Source organism: Dendronephthya gigantea, unplaced genomic scaffold (genome assembly GCF_004324835.1).
Source record: "Dendronephthya gigantea isolate DGI-Jeju-01 unplaced genomic scaffold, DenGig_1.0 000185F, whole genome shotgun sequence".
In the NCBI taxonomy this organism is placed as follows: Eukaryota; Metazoa; Cnidaria; class Anthozoa; order Malacalcyonacea; family Nephtheidae; genus Dendronephthya; species Dendronephthya gigantea.
In genome coordinates, this window is record NW_021163195.1 from 14,615 (window position 1) to 38,684 (window position 24,070).

Sequence of the window (24,070 nt, forward strand, 5' to 3'; positions counted from 1 at the left end):
CATGACCAAAGCAGCTAAAAGTTTGCTTGAGTAGGATTTAGTTTCTTTGAACCTCTTCAAGGTTAGTTGCATACCACCTTTCGAAATTCTCACTTTTTCTGCGATCGTACAAGGAGGGAATCCTTCAATACTTAATGCAACTATTTGTCCTTGTTTACCATCATCTTTGTGGACTCAAACTTTTGCCCCCTACTGTATATATATATATATATATATTAAAAATTAGATACATTAATTCCATTATAACCAGGGAGCAGCGTGGCAGCATCTGCAAATAACTTAGCATCAAATGTGGTATAACAACTGCCGAAAATAGACAAATTTTATAAAAATATATGTATAATTTATAAAAATTAACCAACCAAATTCACCCAACCTCCCATGTAAGAAAGGTGCTATAAAATAGGGGGGGGGGGTGCATCAATTTTGAACACGCATTTTTACATAAACCAGTTAATATAGTAATAAAACTGATGTTTCAGATTCATGTCAAAAATGTTGAGTCAACATATTTTTTCTAATGGGTGAAGGTTATGATCCTGACCGTTTCGTTGATCGAGTTCTTCATGGTTTTAAATGCTTTATTTGTCAGTGTGTGTTAAACGAGCCACGATTATGCGAGGCAGAAGAACATAAATTTTGTTTAAACTGCATATCTCAACATGTTCCTAATTCCCAGACATGCCCAGAATGTCGACAACCCCTCTCTTTGGAAACTTTAAAATTTCCTGGGAAACACCTCAAGAACATTTTATAGTCCAGAAGTAAACTTTTTGCTGTTTTTTTGTATTCTAATCAGTCATTTTTAATTACATACACGTTATAGCAATATTCAAATACATCAACCACCTTGGCATCTTCACGAAAATTACGTCCGAATAGAAACCAGGCTAATGATTTGTGGTAATTATAAATCTCAGCATTCAATAAAACTTTGTTTCAGATTCATGTGAAGATAATGCAGATGGGTGAAGGTTATGATCCTGACCGTTTCTTTGATCGAGTTCTTCATGGTTTTAAATGCTGCATTTGTCAGTGTGTGTTAAACGAGCCACGATTATGCCAGGCAGAAGAACATAAATTTTGTTTAAACTGCATATCTCAACATCTTCCTAATTCCCAGACATGCCCAGTATGTCAGCAACCCCTCACTTTGGAAACTTTAAAATGTCCTGCAAAAGAATTTAAGAACGTGTTATCAGAGCTGAGAATTAAGTGTGAATACAACAATCGAGGGTGTCCGGAACATGTTGAGCTTGGAAATCTACAAAATCATGTGAATAATTGTGAATACCGTCCAGTAACGTGTGAAGAGTGTCACCTTGAAGTAAATGCAAAAGATGAAGACAACCACAAGAAGAGTTTCTGTCAGCTTGGTGGAGCCAATATTCAGGGTTTAAAAGATATCAAACTGCGTCAAGAAGAAATGAAAGAAGATTTCACGATTATCAGAGCAAGACAGAAAGAATTCGACGATAAACAAAAGGAACTAGAAGAAACTCAGGACGCGTATGGACAGAAGGTAGATGATATTGACCGTGATTTGGATGAAATGGAGGGTAATCAGAGAAGACAGAAACGGAAACTGGAAGAAATCATCGATAATTGTGAACAAATTTTTACAAAATTGAATAAAATTGAGGATTATCAGAATTTACAAAGGCAGGAACTGAGTGAAGTCACCAATAGTTGTGAAGAAATTCAGACATTCACGAATACAGTTCAAGACGAAATGAGAAGCGAAGTGACAGGAATTAACGCACAAGTAAAGGAAATTAAGGTGATTATAGCAAATTATTTTATGATGATGCCTTTTACCGAGTAAGGTCACGAGACTTTAGAAAGTCCGAGATAGTATTATACCAAAAAGCCGTATTATACTTTTTTAACCGGTTTTTCCGGTTTGGGCAAGGGCAAAATCCGACTTCCGAAATATTAGACGTAAATCGTATTGTAGAATCTTTAAATGTCTTAATTAAACGTGGAAAGAATCACAAATATAGGAGCGCTTCCTGAAAGTAACCTATCAATAGGAAATTTACATTGTAGCCATTTGTAGGTCGGTACAACTCTCTATCATTTTTGAATTTCCGAATCTCCACAAAACATCAGCTACATTCAGAGAAGTCCAGTCTGAGTAACATAGGCACGTTGCCAATACACTCACGCAAAACAATCGAGGCAGATGATTTTACCGCACATTCGTTTTTTTTTAAAAAAGCATGGTTTTCACCAGACTAAAACTGCATTTACATACAGAAAGTCCTTCGCGGACTTTCATGTCATGCGCGGCAGAATCTTTTAAAATTTCATTCGGACTTCTGTTCCGAGGTAAAACCCGCTAAGTTCTGTTTTTCACCGGAAAAAATCTTGCATTTGGAAAATCTTCCTCGGAAAACTTTCCGTTTCGTTCCGAGAAATCAATATCGGCGTGTAAATGCAGCGTAAAGCCTGTTTCAGACGTCGAACTTTTCATGTGCCGAACCTTATGTTAATGAACTAAAGTCTTTGTTTAAGTTCATTACTTGGGCTACTGTAGGTAGAGCGAGTTGAAAAATGGGCTCGGTTTTTCCTTTTGCGTCGCGAGTTTATGAAAATCACGCGTGGGCGTCACGAAGTCTTTGAACGAATCGAAATCGTCCTAGGATCGTTTGTCGCGCGGGTGTCACGAACATGCCTTAACACCAAAAATTAGGCGTTACAAGCTCAAGCGAGATAACTGTAGCTCCAAGTGAACGCCTGAGCAGGCGTCTTGTTTTCATTCGATTCTTCACATGAAAAGTTCGACGTCTGAAACAGGCCTTACCGAAACTCCTTTGAAGAAACCTCAATAGTTGCAATTGTATATTTGCAAACAGTGACACTTGACGAAATTTTTTATATTTTCGACGTAACAAACGTGGTAGCGAAAGTCGGAAACGTCTACACTTAATGTATTATAATTCCCATTAGCCAATTTTATCGAATTAGATATAATTTTATCATGTCATATTTTCATATCATAGAAGTACTTAAACCTTTATATGGTAATTTAGAAAAGGGTGAAAGAATCGGATCCTTACAGAAATGAAGCGCGAATTATGTTTCTTGAAATGGCAGAAAGAAATGAACGCTTTAAGGTAAGACCTGCTTGTAATGTAACAGCCAAATCAGATGTTCTCTTGCGAGCAACATTGCAATATGATGATGCAATGTTGCAATTTTGATTCGCAAGTGGTTCAAAACAAGCAATAGTCGCACGCGATTGTGCGCTTTCAACCAGGATATAGAAATCACGAACTATTCCTACAATTGGGGCTGGTTGTACGAAAGGCGGATAGCGCTATCCAGCGGATAGTGTTTCTTTTTTCAATCGCTCTACAATTTCCCGTTGTTCGGCATAACCTAGATTAAACCTTATAGTATTCTTAGGTTGGGGGACCAAATCTGTACTTTCATTGCTTTTCAGGCATTTTTTAAAGGGTTGAAAAATATCACTATCTGGTGGATAGCGCTATCCAGCTTTCATACAACTGCCCCTGCAGTGGTAGAATTTGCCCAGTATATTAAAACAATAAAACCAAAAGGTTATGCTTCAGACGCTTAATAAACAGTCATTGATCCAGCATGAAATCTGTACTCAGAATAACGTTCTCCCAAGGTCAACAATTGGGGATATTTTTTATATTAGGGATATTTTTTATATTATATCAATACTGAGCGTGCGACGCGACGATTGCTAATCGCTTAGATGGACTTGCCAATCAAAATTGCAACATTGCGTCACAATATTGCGGTGTTGTTCGCAAGAGAACATCCGGTTTGGTTGTAAATCTGTTTGTCCTAAAGTTGTAAGATAATTCTCACAACATAGACCAAGACAAGACATAGACACGACTGTTGAATAGAATTCTTCAAATGTTACACCCGCTGATGGGCCCCGTCAGTTTCATTTGCCGCGGGTTAGAACTGAAATCCATGAGACATCAAAGTTTTAACTCTCATACTGTAATTTAGACATCCCAAGATAAATTGAAAACGCAGATGCGTGAAATGGAAGGAAGACTAAATAGTATCGAGGTAAGATAAAATACGACGAAGATATAATTTTTAAAAAGGATTCTGTAAAATGACGCTGTGTGCAGATGACAACGCCTTTAGTGATTCAATTTCTGCTCCTAGTTTTTCATCGTTTAAACTTACAACTTACAAATGTTAGCAGACCAAATATTTGTAAGGACACTTGCAACCTGATTACCAAATTTTAACACTCACGTGAGTCATTTTCGAGGGCCATCCTAATTAGGGGTGGGACGGTTAAAATGAATAACCGTTCTTTGTAATACAACCCCCCTCCCATAGAACCAGACCGGATCCATCCTGGAATATTTTACATTTTTTAATATTGCAATGGCTCTAACAGGTGACAGCTAGTGCATGGTAGATTTCCATTCAATGCTAAATGTCGCACGATCGATTTTTTGCGATCGCTTTCTTTTGAAATTTGTTCATTCAAGCTCATCTAATGGGATTAGTTTCGCTTGACTGTTTGTATTTCAAAAGAAAGTGATCGCAAAAAGTCGATCTCTCGACATTTTGCACTAAATGGAATCCGCCTTAACAGATGAACGATTTTTGCTGTAGCTTTAACTCCAGGAGTAAAAATAATATTTTGCGATTGGGCGCTCATTCATTTTATACCGTGCCCGTGTTTTCCATATAACATTTTTATCACATGAATTTAACAAACTGCATTACCATCAATTTCAGATTACTTTTCCGCGCCGAGTTGCGAAGCCCGTTAGGAAACTGGGAACTACGTTTCGGATTACGGAAGCACGTCGTCAACCTCCGTTTCTACTTCCAATTGTAAATTTAAATTTAAATCGCAACAAAATACGTTGTTCATAACAATTGGGTAAAGACCGTTAAGTATTCAGGATTTGACTCAATTTGAATTAATAATATGGAACGTAACCACTTCGTAACACAAGGAAAAGCCGTAAGTAACAAGGTAATTGCTATGAACAACGTATTTCGTTGCGATTTAAATTCAAATTTACAATTGGAAGTAGATACGGAAGTTGGCAACGTACTTCCCTAATCCGAAACGTACTTCCCTAATCCGAAACGTACTTCCCTAATCCGAAACGTACTTCCCTAATCCGAAACGTACTTCCCTAATCCGAAACGTACTTCCCTAATCCGAAACGTATTTCCCTAATCCGAAACGTACTTCCCTAATCCGAAACGTACTTCCGTAATCCGAAACGTACTTTCCTAATCCGAAACGTACTTTCCTAATCCAAAACGTACTTCCCTAATCCGAAACGTACTTCCCTAATCCGAAACGTACTTCCCTAATCCTTAAACGTACTTCCGTAATCCGAAACGTACTTCCGTAATCCGAAACGTACTTCCCTAATCCGAAACGTACTTCCGTAATCCAAAACGTACTGCCCTAATCCGAAACGTACTTCCCTAATCCGAAACGTACTTCCGTAATCCGAAACGTACTTTCCTAATCCGAAACGTACTTCCCTAATCCAAAACGTACTTCCCTAATCCAAAACGTACTTCCCTAATCCGAAACGTACTTCCCTAATCCGAAACGTACTTCCCTAATCCGAAACGTACTTCCCTAATCCGAAACGTACTTCCCTAATCCGAAACGTACTTCCGTAATCCAAAACGTACTTCCCTAATCCTTAAACGTACTTTCGTAATCCGAAACGTACTTCCCTAATCCGAAACGTACTTCCGTAATCCAAAACGTACTTCCCTAATCCTTAAACGTACTTCCGTAATCCGAAACGTACTTCCGTAATCCAAAACGTACTTCCCTAATCCTTAAACGTACTTCCGTAATCCAAAACGTACTTCCCTAATCCTTAAACGTACTTCCGTAATCCAAAACGTACTTCCCTAATCCGAAACGTACTTCCCTAATCCGAAACGTACTTCCGTAATCCAAAACGTACTGCCCTAATCCGAAACGTACTTCCCTAATCCGAAACGTACTTCCCTAATCCGAAACGTACTTCCCTAATCCGAAACGTACTTCCGTAATCCAAAACGCACTTCCTAATCCGAAACGTACTTCCGTAATCCGAAACGTACTTTCGTAATCCGAAACGTACTTCCGTAATCCGAAACGTACTTCCGTAATCCGAAACGTACTTCCGTAATCCGAAACGTACTTCCCTAATCCGAAACGTACTTCAACGTACTCCAAAACTGCTCAAAGATGCAGCTGAAGAAATAGCTCCCTCATTATCAGCGATATTCAATGCTTCAATAAACTCGGGCATATTTCCTGACCACTTTAAGATCACTATAATCTCGCCAATACATAAATCTGATAGCAAATTAATATGTGGCAATTATAGACCTATCTCTGTTTTATCATGTATTGCAAAAACGTTTCAGAAATTAGTCTCAGAACAACTTTACCCGTACTTAGAATCGAACGATTTCCTCATTGAACAACAAGCAGGATTTCGGAGGAAACACTCTACTCAAACATCTGTCCTCTGTGCTACAAACCAATGGCTTCTAAACATGGATGGAGAGTGTTTGAATGGAGTTATTTACCTTGACCTTTGACTGTGTAGATCATAACATATTAACAACAAAAATGGACTTTTATGGAATAAGAGGCCGTGATCTAGCTTAGTTTAAGTCCTATCTTACCAACAGGATCCAAATTTGTAAGGTAGATCAAACTATGTCTAAGGAAAGACTAATTAAATGTGGTATACCACAAGGCTCTAACTTAGGCCCCATGCTATTTCTGCTATATATGGATGATCTTCCGATTTGTCTATCATCATCCTCGGCATATACGTTTGCTGACGACACAAATATTTCCACTCAAGGTAAAACTGAATTTGAAATAAAAGAGCACTTAAATATCGAGTTGGAAGAATGTGCACCAATGGCCAACTTCGACTTACCCTTAATAAATTTTTAACGCTTTAGAAAACTCATCGGAACAAAATAGAATTTGTATTTGGGAAGCTTCATTTGGCAAAAAATGCGTGGTTGTAACTTGCAGTAGATTTCCCTCCCTCCCGTTGAATTAATTTAATACTTATGCCTTAAATTGCAAAATCTGGTTCCGACGGGCGACGGGCTTGTGTAGATGAAGGTGACGAAAGCGCTCACATGATCCATCCTCGTTTCTGAAGAAACTGTCGTTGAGATAGTTTGTCGGTTGATTTTACTGCGATACCACAAGCTTGGCAGTGATTTGCTGTGAAAACTTTGCAGCGCTAACTACAACACTCTTAGAAACGTCGTAAAATACAATTCTAAGCTTTAAAAATGCATCGTTTATTCACAAGACCATGCCACAGATCCATTTACAGCTTAGCCAACGTCGTCAGTAAATCTTCTTGATTCTCCATGTGTGTTTCTATAACTTTTTAGGTGATGAAAGGGCGGATTGAAAGATTTGAAGAATTATTACTGAATCATTTACCACAAGAGAATATTAACACTTCACTTGTTCACAATGATAGTGCTCAAGCAATTGACCCCACAATTTCAGCCAACAAACAAGACGTTATCATCATTGGTGGTTTTTATAACGATGAAGACACCCGTCCTTTGGATACTGTTGAAATATACAGTATTGCTGAGAAGAAGTCTATTATGTTACCAAGACTCAATAATCATCGAAGTAAAACAGCATCGTTTGTTCACAACAATAACGTCCTTGTCGCAGGCGGTTTGGGTGTGAAAGGTGCCATTGACACAATAGAAGCGTTAAATGTGAAGCAGTGTCCTTTGCGATGGACAATGTTTGATGGTAACTTGCCGGCAAAGTTAAAAAGCCATGCTGCCCTTGTTTATCAAGATAAATTGATTTCTATAGGCGGATTCAACGATGAAAAGAAAAAGGAATCTGATGCCATATACGAGACTGCTCTTATTCCGCCTCACACGTCGAAGTTGCTGACGAGAATGAAAGAGCCACGATTTGAACACAAAGCAGAGATAGTTAATGGGAAGGTATTTATCTTGGGCGGATCAACAACCGAGAGTTATGCGGATGGTACTGACAGCGTTGTTGTTTATGATTTGGTTGAGAATAAGTTCAAGCCATGTCCATCGTTACCTCAGCCTGTTTGTTACATGTCCACTGTCACTTGGGGTGATAAGATCATTGTTCTTGGTGGTGTGGATAAGTATGGTCAAATATTAGATGACGTCATCATCTATGAGACCGAGACGGGGCAAAGTAGCCGGCTTCCCTCCATGATTAATAAAAGGCAAGGCAGTTGTGCCGTCATCATGAATGACGTCATTGTCGTGTTTGGTGGATTCAATCGTGAGCAGGGATGTCTCAACTCAGTGGAATCTTTTACCATTGGTGGAGATGGCTGGAAAGAACTGCCAAGAATGATAGAAAAAAGGTGTAATGCAACTGCTGTTGTAAAACCTCACATCTGAAAGTTTTCTCAATATAAACTTCAAGAAACAGCCATTGTTCCACGTCATGTTGATAACTGCTGTTGTCATCTATAATATTTCTATATTCTTATACTGTGACGTCTGGTGAGGTTTAACCAATATTATTAGTGTGTAAATATATAACATAAGATAAATAGATATAGATATATAATGTTCTGTTCATACAGTCAACATTTTACCCTAACCAATGTTGATAACTGCTGTTGTCATCTATAATATTTCTATATTCTTATACTGTGACGTCTGGTGAGGTTTGACCAATATTATTAGTGTGTAAATAGGTTCAATTAACCAATGGACATCAGCAATATGCAGGACATTAGATTCATTAGTGAAATAAGTTTCATGATAAATTTTGATCAATAAAAAATAGATACTTCTAAACTGAGCCTAATTATTTTTACGATGGTTATTCAGAGTAATTCTTGCTAGTTGCTATCAAGCGTTTTAACGAAGCGTGAATTGGCCAGTGGTTTTAACCGAAAAAGCTTATAAGGCATGGCGTTACAAGCTTAATAATATAAAATCAATTCGTATAATAATTGCAAAAGTGATTTTTGAAAGTTCTGGCGTCTGATTGGTGGAGCGACCTCGGATTATTACGCGATAATCAGCTGAGCGGATTTTTCAAAATGGCGGCGAGTTGTTTTTGTCAAAGTGACAGGTGAAGAAATCTGTAATTTAAAAGAAAAATGGTCTAAAATAATTTTCTAGGTAAAAAAATACGTTGTCGAAACGTACCCAACTTTATTGCACAAAAAATTGTCAAAATATTTGCGGTTTACCGTTTACGGTCGCTTTTAACAAAAACTGAAATAGTCGTGTTGCATGCAAAAACTGGATTGTATGTCACAATAATATTTCACTTTTTTGAAATATGGCTTGCATATCCACTGAGCTGCATAATCTATACCATATAATGGATCAATCACACTGCCTATCTTCGTAAAATCTCGTGTTTCCGAAGTGAGCGCGACAGTGTGGCGAAAATGTTCCGATCTCTTGCAGGAGTTCCTCTGACTTTCTTCAGTGCAAGAAACCTTTAAACTCTGCAATTTCATCGAGAAATTGTGCTATTTGGAACGGTATGTAACTATAATAACTATAATCTTGTTATTTTTATTGCAGTTTTAGTCGCGACTTGTTACTTTAAAGATGTGTGGTTTGTTGATTCTGGTCTGGTCTAATTAACTTAGGATTTAAATGGACCTACTTTTTTACAGTCTTATAACTCTGCGAATACCCGGGCGAAAAACACAAAAATACCACCAAAATATAGCTTGAGAAAAGCACTATAACCCAACCACTTCTGTTCAAGATTTAATCAAAGTTATAACCAACAGCGGGCGATTTGATAGCGATTGAAAACACCACTATCCGGTGGATAGCGCTATCCAGCTTTCATACAACCAACCCCTGGCTTTTAGCTGTTGATAAACAAATACGAGTTGGTTGAAGAATCCTGATCAAGTTCAAATATTTTCACCTCTGCGCTATGATAAAGAAAGAACAAAGCAATTAATCACGGATTTGTCAAACTGTCTTTTGTTAAACGATGCTTAGAATAATTATTATGCATGGACGACAAACGTGCATCAGGCTGTGTGTCGAAATTCAATCATTTTCTTGCCACGATTTTTAATCGACTTATATTTCCTTGTTTATTTTCTCCACGCTGTGAAAATCGTTTCATTCAACAGCCAAATGCTTGTTCTGTCTTCATATTCGAAAGTTATTCTCGTTGATCAAGTAAGTTACGTACAATATCTCGCTAAAGTTAGATTACTTTTTATACACCCGTATTGTAAAATATAACCAGTAATCATTTGAATGTAATATTTTATATCTCTGAGTGCATTATAAGCTGATGAAGAGACTTTAATATCTTGAGTAAGAAACCTTTTTTATGATCTTAAATAAAGAAATAAGTTACATCGCTTTTGTACGAAAATAATTGTTGAAACCGACAAAGAATATCTTCCATATTATCGCAATTCTACAGAAGGGTAATTAATATTCAGAGCTGGGTTAATTTATGCAGAGCATTAATTATACTTGTTTACATAAGTTTTTCGTCCAGATTTTTTACTAAACGCAATCGAACTTTTAAAGATTGCTTTTGGACCTATGTCGAATAGCTCTACGAAATATCGTAATTTACGTATTATTGTATTACCTTTTCACCAAAACAATCCATAGATGCTTTGCGGTTCCAGACCTGACCCAATACCCTGCTCGATTTGAGAGAAGATTTTTAACTTTTTTCGCTTACGAAATTCATCATTGTAGTTAATGTTTAAACTTTTTTAAAATCTCAGGTTAAATTGGGGACAATTGAGATCATTGAAGGAGACTTCCAAGAACGGATATGGATAGCTCGGGGTATTTGGTGATGTAATTTTCTCGGCTGATCAAGGTAAGGAAAGTTGTTTCGAATTCCAGGGGACACACGGGCTCAATCTAATTCTAAATCCATCCCTAAACACTTTATTATTAGGAATTAAATAGATTTATGGATTGGATTAGGATTAGACTGAAGATAAGATTTAGGATTATAGTAGTGTTCTGTTGTATTTATTGACGTGTAATTAATTATTAATGTGAATATGCGTGTGAATATATTGTTGATGTGTTGATATGATTGCATATTATGATGGTTCATTTCAACATTTCAATATTAATCTGTGAACATTAGCAATAATCGTGTACAGCGAACAAATTCTTTAGTAAAAAGTCTGACTAACTTCTCATCAAATGTGATATAAAAAAACTGTTAGACCGGAAAAAATTCTGGAGGTTTCGACCTAAAGGTCTTTGTCAGGAGAGTTAGTATGACTGTATTAAGTTTTAGAGGGTTGACAAGTCTTGAAATTACTTGTTATTGAATACTTTTTATCAGAATTTAAACCGTATTGTTCAGCAAGTTGTGCTATTGTACATCAATGAAGTCAAATAACTTTTTTAATATTTCATGCCTGGACTTTCTCTGTGAGACTGGTTCTAAAACAGGCACAAATAAATTACTAGAACCAAAGCGAGATTTATAGCTTCAGTTTGGGCCACAGCATGAAATTTTTCATCACGATGACCCCAGCACGATATTCAATTTAAATTAACTAATTTCTAGAGGGTTGATGGGTCTTAATTTCGAGTGGAAAATTTTCCACTTGAAAATACTTCTTATTGAATACTTTTTATCAGATTTTAAACCCTAGTGTTCAACATGCTGTGTTGTTGTTCATCGACGAATGCAAATACATTTGTATTATTTTATATCTGGTTGCGAAATCAACACAAATTAATTACTCGAACCAAAGCGAGATTCATAGCTTCAGTTTGGGCCACAGCATGAAATATTTAATTACGATGGACTTAATTTAAAATCTTGTTAAACAGTTGTGTTGATGTTTGATTAGTCGAGTCCCTCTGGGAGACTAGCTCTGAAATGGACACAAATCAATAATCACTCGAGTCAAAGCGAGATTCGTAGCTTCACTTTGTTACACAGCATGAAACAATTTCAATTAAGACCCCAGCACGATATTCAATTTAAAAGAACAACCACTTTAAATACTAAATAAAGCGAGAGAGAGCGCCAGAGATTCTCTCAGCATGAGGCTGGTACTAATATTGCAAAAAAAACAGATTTAAGTCTTGTGGTAATGACTCGATCAATGAACCATTTAATAATACTAGGAAACTCATGTTGATACTTGGAACATCCAAGAAATGCAAGTGTCTAGGAAACTGAAATGAACACAATTTTTGCACCATGATTAGAAATCTGTTAGTGTAAAAAACAACAACTTTTGAATCTTGTATGCGAGATAATAACTCAACTATTAATAATACCAATCTCAAGTTGATACTTGAAATAGCAAAAAAATGCAAGTGTCTAAAGATATTTAAAACTCTCACAGCATGATGGTAAAAATTGCAAATCGAAACTAGTTTCGATTCGATAAATCTTGCTGGTGTCAAAACGGAAACCAGTTTTTACAAATCTTGTAAAAAACTTATTCAATGAACAATTTGATAGTACTTGGAATATCATATTGATACTTGAAATATCGAAGACCTGCAAATTGAATGACGGGAATAAAAACAAGTTTCGCAGCATGATATTAAAAATGATATTGTCAAAGATAATCGCGTAGGTCCACAGGAATAAAAAATTACTTAGAGATAAATATTACGACATATATCAAGGTGATGTTTGGCACAAAATATTGAAGTGTGGTTTGAAAACTGTTAGACCGGGAAAAATTCTCGACGTTTCGATCTAAAGGTCTTTGTCAGGAAAGTTAGTATGACATTACTAACACTTCTTACGAATTATGCTCTTGGACACTTGGATCATAAACACTTCTCCGTAGACATCTCCCCAGCCTCGCTCCCTTTAAAACGTCGCATAAAAGCTGTATTTGAATACGCTCTTGAAATCCTTACGTCTACTGTGTCTTCATCTGAATTTCAAACACTTTTCAATAAATCAATTGAGATTTTGTAGCATTAACTAATTTCCAGAGAATTGATAGGTATTAATTTCGAGTGGAAAACTTTCCACTTGAAATTAATTGTTATTGAATACTTTTTATCAGAATTTAAACCGTAGTGTTCAGCAAATTGTGTTTTTGTTCATCGATGAAGTCAAATAACTTTGTATTATTTCATGTCTGGACTTCCTCTGTGAGAGTGGTTGTTAAATCAACACAAATCAATTACTCGAACGAAAGCAAGATTCATAGATTCAGTTTGGGTCACAGCATGAAATATTTAATCACGATGACCCCAGCACGATACTCAATTTAAATCAATAACTTCTCAATAAATCAATTGAGATTTTGTGCCACTTCACTAGATGTTGGCTAATTTTTAAAGGTTGATAGATCTTAATTTCGATTGGAAAACTTTCCACTTGAAATTACGTCTTATTGAATACTTTTTATCAGAATTTAAACCTTTGTGTTCAGCAAGTTGTATTTTGGTTCATCGATGAAGGCAAATACAATTGTATTATTTCATGCCTGGACTTCCTCAACACAAATCAAGCAACACAAATGAATTACTCGAACCAAAGCGAGGTTCATAGCTTCAGTTTGGGCCACAGCATGAAATATTTAATCACGATGGACATAATTTAAACCATTGTCAAACAGTTGTGTTATTGTTATCGATTAGTCGAGTCCGTCTGGGAGATTAGCTCTGAAATGGACACAAATCAATAATCACTCGAACCAAAACGAGATTCATAGATTCACTTTGTTAAGGGCCTGTTACACGGTGCAATTTTTCCTGCAACTTGCAATGCAATTCTCCTTTTGAGAGATGTAAATTTGGCGACCACCAAACTTCTGCCTCTATATTACACTCCATGGCGTTTCTTATACTTACATTTTGAAGACTCTTTACTAATTAACATGTCTTCAAAGTAGAATTGCATTGCAAGTTGCAAGAAAAATTGCACAGTGTAACATAGCCTTTACACAGCATGAAACATTTAATTAAGACCCCAGCACAAAATTCAATTTAAAAGAACAACCACTTTAAATACTAAATATAGCGAGAGAGAGTGCCAGAGATTCTCTCAGCATGAGGCTGGTACTAATATTGCAAAACAAACCAGATTTAAATTTTGTGGTAATGACTCGATCAATGAACCATTTAATAATACTAGAAAACTCATGTTGATACTTGGAACATCCAAGAAATGCAAGTGTCTAGGAAACTGAAATGAACACCATTTTTGCACCATGATTAGAAAACTGTTAGTGTCAAAATAAACCACTTTTGAATCTTGTACGGGAGATAATAACTCAACTATCAAAAATACCAATTTCAAGTTGATGAAATGCAAATATCTGAAAATGTTTAAAACTCCCACAGCATGATGCTAAATGGCAAATCGAAACTAGTTTTGATAAATATCTCAAGTTGATACTCGGAGTAAGAAATAAATGCAAGTGTCTGAGTATATTTAAAACTCAAAGATACCTGTTGATAGGTCTTAATTTCGATTGGAAAACTTTGCACTTGAATTTACTGCTTTTTGAATACTTTTTATAGAATTTAAACCTTAATGCTCAGCAAGTTGTGTTATTGTTCATCGATGAAGTCAAATAACTTTGTATTATTTCATGCCTGGACTTCCTCTGTGAGACTGGTTTCGAAATCGACACAAATCAATTACTCGAACCAAAGCAAGATTCATAGCTTCAGTTTGGGCCACAGCATGAAATATTTAATCACGATTACCCCAGCACGATATTCAATTTAAATCAATAACTTCTCAATAAATCAATTGAGATTTTGTGCCACTTCACTAGATGTTGGCTAATTTTTAAAGGGTTGATAGATCTTAATTTCGATTGGAAAACTTTCCACTTGAAATTACGTCTCATTGAATACTTTTTATCAGAATTTAAACCTTTGTGTTCAGCAAGTTGTATTTTTGTTAATCGATGAAGGCAAATACAATTGTATTATTTCATGCCTGGACTTTCTCAACACAAATCAATCAACACAAATCAATTACTCGAACCAAAGCGAGGTTCATAGCTTCAGTTTGGGCCACAGCATGAAATATTTAATCACGATGGACTTAATTTAAACCCTTGTCAAACAGTTGTGTTATTGTTATCGATTAGTCGAGTCCCTCTGGGAGACTAGCTCTGAAATGGACACAAATCAATTATCACTCGAGCCAAAGCGAGATTCATAGATTCACTTTGTTACACAGCATGAAACATTTAATTAAGACCCCAGCACCACATTCAATTTAAAAGAACAACCACTTTAAATACTAAATATAGCGAGAGAGAGTGCTAGAGATTCTCTCAGCATGAGGCTGGCACTAATATTGCAAAACAAACCAGATTTAAATCTTGTGGTAATGAATCGATCAATGAACCATTTAATAATAGTAGAAAACTCATGTTGATACTTGGAACATCCAAGAAATGCAAGTGTCTAGGAGACTGAAATGAATACAATTTTCGCAACACGTTTGGTAAACTGTTAGTGTTAAAAATACCTGTTGATAGGTCTTAATTTCGATTGGAAAACTTTGCACTTAAATTTACTGCTTTTTGAATACTTTTTATAGAATTTAAACCGTAGTGTTCAGCAAGTTGTGTTATTGTTCATCGATGAAGTCAAATAACTTTTTATTATTTCATGCCTGGACTTCCTCTTTGAGACTGGTTGTGAAATCAACACAAATCAATTACTAGAACCAAAGCAAGATTCATAGCTTCGGTTTGGGCCACAGTATGAAATATTTAATTACGATTACCCCAGCACGATATTCAATTTAAATCGATAACTTTTCAATAAATCAATTGAGATTTTGTGCCAATTTACTAGATGTTGGCTAATTTCCAGAAGGTTGATAGGTCTTAATTTCGAGTGGAAAACTTTCCACTTGAAATTACTTCTTATTGAATAATATTAATCAGAATTTAAACCTTTGTATTCAGCAAGTTGTATTTTTGTTCATCGATGAAGGCAAATACCATTGTATTATTTCATGCCTGGACTTTCTCTGTGAGACTGGTTGTGAAATCAACACAAATTAATAACTCGAACCAAAGCGAGGTTCATAGCTTCAGTTTGGGCCACAGCATGAAATATTTAATCACGATGGACATAATTTAAAATGTTGTTAAACAGTTGTGTTATTGTTTGTCGATTAGTTGAGTCCCTCTTGGAGACTAGCTCTGAAATGGACACAAATCAATAATCACTCGAGCCAATGCGAGATTCGTAAATTCACTTTGTTACACAGCATTAAACATTTATTTAAGACCCAAGCATGTGGATACTTGGAACATCCAAGAAATGCAAGTGTCTGAGATACTGAAATGAACACAATTTTTGCACCATGTTTAGAAAACTGTTAGTGTCAAAATAAACCACTTTTGAATCTTGTATGCGAGATAATAACTCAACTATCAATAATACCAATCTCAAGTTGATACCTGAAATAGCAAAGAAAATCAAGTGTCTGAAATGAACACAATTTTTGCACCATGATTAGAAAACTGTTAGTGTCAAAATAAACCACTTTTGAATCTTGCATGCGAGATAATATCTCAACTATCAATAATACCAATTTCGAGTTGATACTTGAAATAACAAAGAAGTGCAAGTGTTTAAATATATTTAAAACTCTCACAGCATGTTGGTAAAAATTGCAAATCGAAACTAGTTTCGATTCGATAAATCTTTCTGGTGTCAAAAGGGAAAACAGTTTTTACAAATCTTGTAAAAAACTCATTCAATGAGCCATTTGATAGTACTTGGAATATCATATTGATACTTGAAATATCGAAGAAATGCAAAATAAACGACGGGAATAGATACAAGTTTCTCAGCATGATGTTAAAAATGTTTTTGTCACAGCAAATTGCGTAGGTCCACAAGAATCTTATATGAATGACGTACGTGGACATCACGCGATGTTTTGAAGGCAATAAATATTACGCCATTTCAAGGTGTTGTCTCAGAAACAAAATACCGTCGACCGCGTTAACATCAGGTTGTTCCAAAACGGTTACGTAAAAATCTGTCATAATTCATCAGCTTTGGTAAGTTTAATTTGATTATCTTTGTGTGGTTTAAGTCAAAAAGGCTGGGGACATTTTATTGGCAGACACTTGATTATTATTATTATATACCGAATATATCAAATAATCTCCTCTAAACTGAAAGCGGTAAAGACATGCTCTACTCTAGTGTATAAAGTTGGCATCTAAAGTTGCATCTAGGCATCTAAAGGCATCTAAAGTTGTCGAATACGAACATTTCTTACAATCTGATAACGTTTTCTTAGCATTTCGAACACTCTTTCCAAATTAACATCTCTCAAAACTATAATTGCATTGCAAGTTGCAAGAAAAATTTTTTGATGTTAGGAAGTTGAGAAAAGTTCCTTCTGTCAAACACGTCGTGAACAAATCCCCAAATCATTGTATATCTCGACAGGATATGAATCTTTGAGGATTGTGGTAATAAGACGAGATATTGAAATTCTGTAGGGAAAACCGTCGAGACAAACAAGCGTCGAGAGGGAACGCTACGAAAATCGAAAATTTTGTCGCTACGAAAATCATTGGTGAGTTTGTTTCTATTTTAAACGTAATCCTGTGAAAAGTTATACCAGTGAAGTCTAAAGGCACTGTCACACTGTGCAATTTTTCTTGCAATAGACCTTTTCGAAAAAAAGAGCAAGAGGCTTGTGGCTAGGTACACGAAAGCGAGGCTAGTCAGATTTCCATTTTCGGAATTTCAAAATCATGTTTACTTTCACTTTTCTGCTGGATCTGTCAGAAGCTACAAAAACGATGTTTCTTTCATTCAAAACCGAGAAATAAAAAAATAATTTTGGACTTATTTTGGAAAAGTTTTTGACAAACAAATGCTTATTTAAACAAAACCTTTAGGGCGATGTTGTATTTGACTAAAATTTTTAAAAAGATGAATTAAGAGGATCTTCTGCATGAGCTAAGAACTAGTTTCTGAAATTATTTGATGCTGGTAAAAACAGGAAAAAATATAGCTGAGGAGTACAGGGCTTGCCGTATGGAAAGCTGTGCAATAGTTTAGCACTTGCTGAGTTTAGAAAACATGTAATACATGCTTTAGTTACCATATATCTCCAGGAGATAAGATGAAATGAATTAACAAATATCTAGGAATAACAGAAATGCGGAACGAAATTATAAAAAAGGTCTTTGATAGAAACTTGAAAAATTCAGATAAATAATATTTACTTCATCGCAAAGAATTCAACCAGAGTATAATTATATATTCCATAGTGCCAATGCAAATATCTTCTTTGATTTTCAAAGTCAATTTTGAGGCATAGAGATATGCTCAATTGCCTTTCCACAATTAACGAAGGATACATATACCGATATTCTTCAAGAATTTATTCCAGAAATAGGCATAGGTAGCGTGGGTTTTTAAAAAAGCAATTTTTCGTCTTAAAACGGCGTTTTACTCATTAAATTCCCCCATGACACTTGCCAAGCTCGCCGGGAGTCATCACACGCTGTCTGCGCGTGGGACACAAAACAATCAACAAAAACACATATCACAGTTTTATATCTTTATGTATCTTATTTTATATTCCGGAGCATAATTGCATTGCAAGTCATGCAGGGAAAGTTGCATAGTGTAACTGACACAACCTTAAAGGGTGTATCGAAAAAGTTAAACAGTTAATAAATGCATTCAGTCGTTAATAAGACTATGTGTAAGTAGCTATTTTGAGTCCTTCAAACGGCACATTTTGCACCAAAAATTTGGGAAAAACGGTGAAACGTTTTGGTGGAAACTTTTTCTAACGATATAAAAGCGTGATTTTAAATTCAATTTAAGAACGACTTGCGCAGAACAACGGGTGACTTGGCAGGCTAAAATATGGAATATATTTTATAAGTTGTTAAAATTTCAGACAATTTTGTGTATGCTTTAGCGAGTGCGCGGAGTTTAAACATTGGGTATTTTAAAACCGTTTTGCATCATTCAATAGTGGTAGATTAATATTTGGAATATCAATAGATGCAAATGTCTAAAAAAGATGCCAAAAATTTTTCGCAAGCTTATTGAAAGACTGCCGTAGAAATCAAATCACGAAGTCTTGAAACATTACGACGCCTCAAGGTGTTGTCTTAAGCACAAAATATTGTTGACGCAACGTTAACACCAAACTATTGCAGGATGTTCAAGTGAATAACCGTCATCATCAGCTTTGGTAAGTCTAACTTGATTATCTTTGTGTGGTTTAAATTGCCTGGTCTAGCTGTCACTGTCAATATCAGAATTGAATATGAACTAATATGTGGAAAAAAATCTTATTTCTATTTTATATATCGAGTTTATAATTATTTTAAACATTCATTGAAATAATATTTCAGATACATTCAACATATTGCTAATGGCTGGAGGCTATGATCGTGACCGTTTCGTTTATCCTGTTGAAGAAGATTTCTACTGCATTATTTGCTGTAATGTCTTAAGCGATGCGCGATTATGCGAGGCAGGAGAACATCATTTTTGTTTTAATTGCATATCACAATACCTTCCTAATTCATCAACGTGCCCAGTGTGTCGACAACGTCTCACTCTTGCAACTTTGCAACGTCCCCAAAGGTATCTAAGGAACTGTTTGTCAGAGCTGATAATCAGGTGTGATTATCACAATCGAGGGTGTCCCGAACATGTTGAGCTTGGAAATCTACAAAATCATGTGAATAATTGTGAATACCGTCCAATACTGTGCGTGAACTGTCGCATGCATGTAAGTGCAAGAGAAATGCAGATCCACCAGGCCAATTTGTGTGAAGTGAATTTGCCACGATTGGAAGAAATTGGCCAAAGAGTAACTACAATTGAGGTAATGTTAAGTATATTGTAGTTTTGTCACATTCTTCGGAATTTTCTAATCCATATCCACGTTATTGAGAGCAATGAGCAGGATCTCGTCAGGCTCTTTATAATAGAGTCTGGTCTGAGTTTTCAACAAACGTTCGGTTCCTGGTTTTGTCTAAAGCAACATTTTTTGTTGTTTCACCCCAAACGTAACTACGAACCACGACCTATTTTTACGCTAGACTGCAGCTGTCAAATTTGCCGAGTATAGGCCTATTACCACAACAAAACACTGCTTAATATGTATAAACGTTAACGCGGTTAAGAACAGGCAGTTGTTATAAAAGTGACAATTATAAATGTTGCAATTTAGGGAGATTTAAAGGAAACGAGACAAGGCCAAAATATAATAAAGGAAAGAGTGAATAGAATAGAGGTAAGAAAAAATGTTGCGAAATTTTAAAATTGCTGGTCGTTATTATGTCTGTGAGTTTTATAATCCATATCCACGTTATTGAGAGCAATGAGCAGGATCTCGTCAGGCTCTTTATAACAGAGTTTTCCACAAACGTTCGGTTCCTGGTTTTGTCTAAAGCATCATTTTTGTTGTTTAACTTGTTTTACGCTAAGTGTAACTACGAACCACGATATTACTACGCCTCTGACTGCAGCTGTCAAATTTGCTTAGTATAGGCCTATTACCACAACAAAACCGTGTGGTTATGCTTCAGACTCAACATGCAATAAACATTTATTAATCGAACATTCGAGTTTGCTCGTACTTAATGTGGATAAACGTAAACGTGGTTAAGAAGAGGCAGTTATAAAAGAGGCAGAAGAGGAAGTGACAATTATAAATGTTGCAATTTAGGGAAATTTACAGGAGATGAGACAAGGCCAAATTAGAATAGACGAAAGAGTGAATATAATAGAGGTAAGAAAAAATCTTGCAAAATTTTAAAATTGCTGGTCGTTATTAGGTTTGATCATCATTGTAAATCAAGGATAGGAAAGCAACTGGTTGACGCAAACTACATTTTGGGAAGCATGGTTGGCTAGTGAAAATGCTTTTTAGAAAAATCTTCAGACTCAACATGCAATAAACATTCATTAATCGAACATTCGAGTTTGCTCGTACTTAATGTGGATAAACGTAAACGTGGTTAAGAAGAGACAGTTATAAAAGTGACAATTAAAAATCTTGCAATTTAGGGTGTTTTACCGGAGATGAGACAACGCCAAATTATAATAAACGAAAGAGTGTGTAGAATTGAGGTAAAAAAAATTCTTGCAAAATTTCAAAATTGCTGGTCGTTATTAGGTTTGATCATCATTGTAAATCAAGGATAGGAAAGCAACTGGTTGACGCAAACTACATTTTGGGAAGCATGGTTGGCTAGTGAAAATGCTTTTTAGAAAAATCTTCAGACTCAACATGCAATAAACATTCATTAATCGAACATTCGAGTTTGCTCGTACTTAATGTGGATAAACGTAAACGTGGTTAAGAAGAGGCAGTTATAAAAGTGACAATTATAAATCTTGCAATTTAGGGTGATTTACCGGAGATGAGACAAGGCCAAATTATAATAAACGAAAGAGTGTGTAGAATTGAGGTAAGAAAAATTCTTGCAAAATTTCAAAATTGCTGGTCGTTATTAGGTTTGATCATCATTGTAAATCAAGGATATATTGGAAAGCAACTGGTTCGCGCGAACTATGCATTTCAGGAAGCATGGTTGGCTAGTGAAAATGCTTTTTGGAAAATCTTCTCTTAAAAAACACCAATAAAGACTCACTTTCGCTAAATGCTGTTAAACTTGTAACTTTCTCAATTTAATGCGTGTATTTATAGAACCACTTGAGCAATCAACATTAGTCAGGAACATATTGGACCAAGTATAGGAAATAGAGGTAAAAGAAGTTTAGGGTGGTATTATTAAACTTATTGGATCATATTTTTTACGCTATGGCCTAAACTGATAAACAGAGAATGTAACCTTAGGTATATTTAGGCAGCCCCAATACACTGACTTATATCATTTGTAATTCAGGAAAACTTGAAATTGACGAAACAGAACTTTGAAATGATTGACAGGGTTTCCGGATCGCCCAATCACAAGGCTTGGCTTGTGACTTATGACAACTTATGAATATTTCTATATTCTTATACAAGTCAACTTATGTTGTAACTATCAACTTATTTCATAGTTGATCATGTTAATAGTTTTAAAAGTTTAGTCAACAATACAAACATAATTAATTAAATCTGATATGTCAGTCTAATAAAATTAAAAATATCCATACGGCTTGTGTACTCTTTGTGGGCGCAGCTTTTTCGTCAGTATCATTCAATTTTGTCCTTAGCCTTCCCATGCTTTCTTTTTCTATGTTCTCGATTTACTGGATTAGTGTGCAAAGCATAAGATATGCGATATAAAGGCGCGACATCTTACGAAAAGAAAACAAAAGAGTGACGCATTGTTGAAGTTTTTGAGAATCAGAGCATAAAAAAGACCCCAGCAAAATTAAACATATAGTGTCAGTTAAACAAATAGGTTGACAGTTTAAATATTGTGTCAGTATAAGATAAGAAATTGCCATAAATCTCTGTAGGTTTTATAGTGTAACAGATAAAACATTATAAACTATAAACTTTGGAAGATTGATATATTGGATGGGTAACCACTTGGGGATACTTCTGTGATGTAAACCCCTTTTGATTTATTCGTAAAAAATTATTCAATGTTCTTATTAATTTACTCGGGATTATTTTGTTGTAGCTACTCCAAATCCTATTCCAAATATTTGCTCTAAAAATTTAATGATATAATCGAGCAGTGCTGGGCCATCTTGTTATACACGCAACAACGATTTTTTTAATGACTTTTGAATGCATGTGGGGTGATATGAACATGGGAGGGTATATAGATAAAAGTACCACATACCTACAACATCTAAGATCGACTGGTATGTAATAACTTTTAACTTTCAATTTTATAACGTTTCAGGTGCATTAAAGATATCGCTCAAGAATTGGGGGACACGATCCATCCATTTGAACCGGTGGATTCAAGGATATTGTGCTGTATTTGCCTATGTTTCATGATAAAGGTTTATAGTAATAACACGAGATTTCGCATCAAGAGATGGAAGTTTTAGATGGCGATTTCCTTGCAATGAAAATTGCTGGTGAGTTTGTTTATATTTTAAGCGATATCGTGTGTAAGATTAGCAACATTTAGCGAACTGCGCGTGTTATTAGCCAATGAAATTTTTGTCCAAACTTCAAACAGCGAGTGTGTCTGACTGTCTAATTCGAAACTCAAAACAATCCTCTAAAATATATCAAGTTAAAGGGCGGGCATAATGCAAACCTATATATTAAAAGCGAAAATTAATAGTCGTGTAGCTATTTCAATGCGTGACAGACTATCAGCTTAGGCGTCAAAAAGAGTCACAAAATATTTGGGGAAATGTTATAATTTATAACACTCCCCAAATCAAATACTTAATTATCATTTTTGGACCTAAGCAATACACTGTATTTGTTTTGAAAGTCTTCTTAGGAAATACTAAATTACAATAAACTATTCACTATTTTCACCAAATCCCATGATGCTTTGCGCGCGCATTCCTTGGGGTACTAAATCCCGCCACTGTTTTAGTACCCCAGGGCATTCGCGCGCACAGAATCATGGGGTTTAGTGAAAATAGTGAAAATAGCGTTAGAATCAGAGGAACGACATTGTAGTAGCTAAACATTTCAAATGCTGATGTGTCGAAATGGCATCCTGCAGTTTAAATTGCTGCATTTTCTTGCAGTATGACGCTCATGAATTAAATGGTTTTGTTAAAACAAACCACCTTTAACAAATCTTGCGTGCGTACAAATAATAAATAACACAATAATTATATGATTGTAAATACTGATAATCTTAAGTTATACTTGGAATGCCAATGAAATGAAAATGTTTCATAGATAAAAGCACAGTTATTAGAATATACATGGTTTAGAGACTAGATGAAAGTACAATACAACTCATTATCTATGTTATTGTCCAGGTTTATGCAAAAAATGGTTCCTTATCCGTCACATGTCTATTGTATTTTTGCCCAACTAACCAATAGCAATGGCTTGGCTTAGCTCCTCAACCGTGACTTGAACAACATGATAATTCAGACCTTACTATTGCTTTATTTGTTCAAAATACAATAGACACGTGACGAATAAGGA

At 35.5% G+C, this 24,070-nt stretch overlaps 1 protein-coding gene across 1 annotated transcript in view; it reads left to right on the top strand.

Moving 5' to 3' along the window:
- The window catches only part of LOC114538448, a 37,577-nt gene that overhangs the window by 4,338 nt on the left and 9,169 nt on the right, over positions 1-24,070 (top strand). Inside the window, exons 2-4 of the mRNA XM_028559623.1 lie at positions 956-1,780; positions 3,036-3,119; positions 3,997-4,059. Coding sequence (XP_028415424.1) covers positions 959-1,780; positions 3,036-3,119; positions 3,997-4,059 — 969 coding nt within the window. The 5' untranslated portion in view covers positions 956-958. The remainder of the gene's footprint in view (positions 1-955; positions 1,781-3,035; positions 3,120-3,996; positions 4,060-24,070) is intronic.